We start from the raw sequence: 2,885 nt of genomic DNA, 5'->3' as shown, positions 1-2,885 counted from the left end.
AACTATATCCGATTTTCTAGGTAAACAAGTATGATCTTGTGTTGGTATTTTGTACCCGTTAATTGCCAAACAAATAGCATCACCAGCATTTCTAGCAACCAGCAATGACAATGATGTCTTTGTTAGGACTGAAATAATTAAGTGTCATGCGGATGCTAGTAAAACAAATCTTGAACGACGATAAAGAAGACAACACAAAAGAAATACACCAAAAGAGACACAAATATTTAACGTGGTTTGGTCAATTGACATACGTCCACATATGGAGATGAGCAATCCACTATATAAAAGAGAATACAAAATATTGAGAGAGAAAAAACAAACACAAGTGACACTCTAACACTTGTCCAAAAAAGTTTTTCCCCCTAAACAAGACTCTCAAACCCCTTATGGATACATTGTGGATACTATTTAATGAGAAAGAAGGATCCTCAATTTATAGAAGTCCAAACTTTTTCCTCCAACAAAAGGGACTAGTCAAATATGAATTTCCTTCTAAGTAAAGGAAAACTCAATTATGGTAAATATATTCCTTTCCTTCGATAGACTGAAAAATCAAATATAGTCATAAAATCAGGACAAACACTTGACAATCTTTGTCTTCATTTCCCACAACCTCATATTGCATGCTCTGGTATGCTTCTTTCCGACCTAGCTAGACAGTTGGTCTCCCCAAACTGGTTGCTTTGTGGCAGTGGAAAATGTCCAAGAATATGAATGACGGTGCCACAAGCCTCTACATTGTCACTAGTCAATATTCCTGAAGTGATTAAAAGGCTAACACATTTAATAAGTTACATATATGTTACAGTATCCTCATGCGGTTAGTAAGGACATGGAGGGAGCTGAAACCAAGTATTATAAACCTAAACCACTGAATGTAAAACCAAGGATAAATACCATTAGTAAGTATTTGCTAAGATAATTCTATGCTCTCTCCACAATTGGAAGCAATCAATTAAGGCGTGTCATACTATTGCCAGCAGAGGCGGACCCAAAATTTGAGTATGACTGGGGCACCATTGTTATTAGAGTGTCTTACCCAAAACTATATTAACCAATAAAGGAATACATATGAACTCTAGAATAGACCAATAAATATGCATAATCCACTATATATATAAACGTGCTAAGCAAAAAGCTAAAATAAAGTAAGAAGAGCCTACGCTTTGATTTCATCAGACTCCCCAATTGATCTGCAAATACGAACTTCGATTTCATCCGACTCCCCATTTGACATGAGAACACAAATTTTAAAATAAACTTTCCAAGAAAATTCCTCCACGTCCTTTCGCACACATGGACTAAACTGGAATAAATATTAAAATGTAAAACAAGCTTAGTGGTTTTAATAACAATTCGTGACATACTAATAATAATATCTATTATTGTCCTAAAAAGATAACTAAAGATGGCACAACTTACATCAAAATATAAACTTCAATGTTATAGAATATCGTTAATTGATAGTAATATAGCAAAAGTACATCATCCACTCACTCTTGAACTCGACGCATTTTCATATTCTGAAAACAGTCAATAATAGCATCATTGCTTACATTTGCAAATACTTCTTTTTCAAAGTAACAAACTAAATAATAATTTAAAAATATATCACCAATACTACTATGCAATTCATTTTTGATGTATTTCATGGATGAGAATGTTCTTTCTACCATTGCAGTTGCGACAGGTAAAATTAGAGTCAACTTCACAAGTAAATTAAACAAGTGAATATGTATTCACAAGATTTTCCTCAACCAATGATTTTGCTAAATCACCAATTTCTTTCAAATCCGAGAATCTAGGGTCACCCTGTTGCATGTGCATTATGAACGTGTCAAGTTGGTGACTAAAATCTCGAAGCTTCAAAACACCAAACTCATCTGGATAATACTTGGCCAATGTTATTATATTTTCCTTATCAAAATTAGCAAACGAATAAGCCGGATTCAAGCTAGCCATACCAAGAAGCAAGTTAACATTAACAACATCAAAACAACCGTTAAGCTCCTGAATTTGCAAATCAATCACTATATAAAAACGCTCAACACATAAGTGATGTGAATAAGTAACACTAGAAAGCCTACGCTTCGACTTTCCAGGAATATAGAATTCTTCCATATTGGGCACCAAAATTTCATGTTTAGCACCAAACAAAGAGACTTCATCCATTAATGATTTCCATCCTTCATCTCTCATTTGTTGCAACCATTCCTTTGAAGGTCAAGAAATATCATGGCATTGATAATATCTTGCTCTTTCTTCTGTAAAGCTTTGCTCAACTCTTTTGACATTAACAATACTTTCAACATCAAGTGAACCATGAACACAAATTCAAATGCATTGATTTTACTCAAAAAAGCTTTTGCTTGCAATCTATCATTAACCTCATAACCTTCATATTTAATCACCCTAAGCACATGAACAACATATGCAAATAAAATAATAAAGTTATCTAATATTTTATAATGTGATTTCCAACAAGTGTCACTTAGCCTTTGAAGCCCCCGCTCTTGATTTAATCCTTTCCCAGTTTTAACTTCACCACTCTCGAGCAATTGCTCCAATAATTCTACTTGATAATCCCGAAGTTGATATCTACGTTTAAAGGATGCTCCAATCACATTCAACATATTAGAAACTATAGCAAAGAAAGTTTTTACCTCCTTATATTTTTTAGCAACCGCTACAAGTGTCAATTGTAATTGATAAGAAAAATAATGAATAGCAATATGCCGAAAGAGTTTCTTGCAAAATTAAAGTTTTAAGACCATTTATTTTTTGTTGCATGTTACTAGCTCCATCATAGCCTTGTCCATATATTTTGGATGGACTTAAGGAGTGTTTCATTAGAAAAGAAAGTATTGCTTCCTTCAACGACT

General features: G+C 33.6%; 2 protein-coding genes across 2 annotated transcripts; both read right to left on the bottom strand.

Annotated features, from left to right (window-relative positions):
• Positions 1-1,722: 1,722 nt before the first annotated feature.
• On the bottom strand, positions 1,723-2,202 carry LOC142169736 (uncharacterized). Its single transcript, XM_075231642.1, has one exon. It carries the CDS (start codon positions 2,200-2,202, stop codon positions 1,723-1,725), a length of 480 nt encoding a protein of 159 aa, XP_075087743.1.
• Positions 2,199-2,636, bottom strand: LOC142169735 (uncharacterized). Its single transcript, XM_075231640.1, has one exon. It carries the CDS (start codon positions 2,634-2,636, stop codon positions 2,199-2,201), a length of 438 nt encoding a protein of 145 aa, XP_075087741.1.
• Positions 2,637-2,885: the final 249 nt, after the last annotated feature.

Source organism: Nicotiana tabacum, chromosome 15, assembly GCF_000715075.1.
Source record: "Nicotiana tabacum cultivar K326 chromosome 15, ASM71507v2, whole genome shotgun sequence".
Classification (NCBI taxonomy): Eukaryota; Viridiplantae; Streptophyta; class Magnoliopsida; order Solanales; family Solanaceae; genus Nicotiana; species Nicotiana tabacum.
The sequence above is the reverse complement of the archived record's forward strand: the minus strand, read 5'-3'. Positions and strand labels throughout refer to the sequence as shown.

What these genes read in the sequence shown, in the direction of transcription:
- LOC142169735 (XM_075231640.1), bottom strand. Translation starts at nt 2,636, where the DNA reads ATGTTGAATGTGATTGGAGCATCCTTTAAACGTAGATATCAACTTCGG.
- LOC142169736 (XM_075231642.1), bottom strand. Translation starts at nt 2,202, where the DNA reads ATGAGAGATGAAGGATGGAAATCATTAATGGATGAAGTCTCTTTGTTT.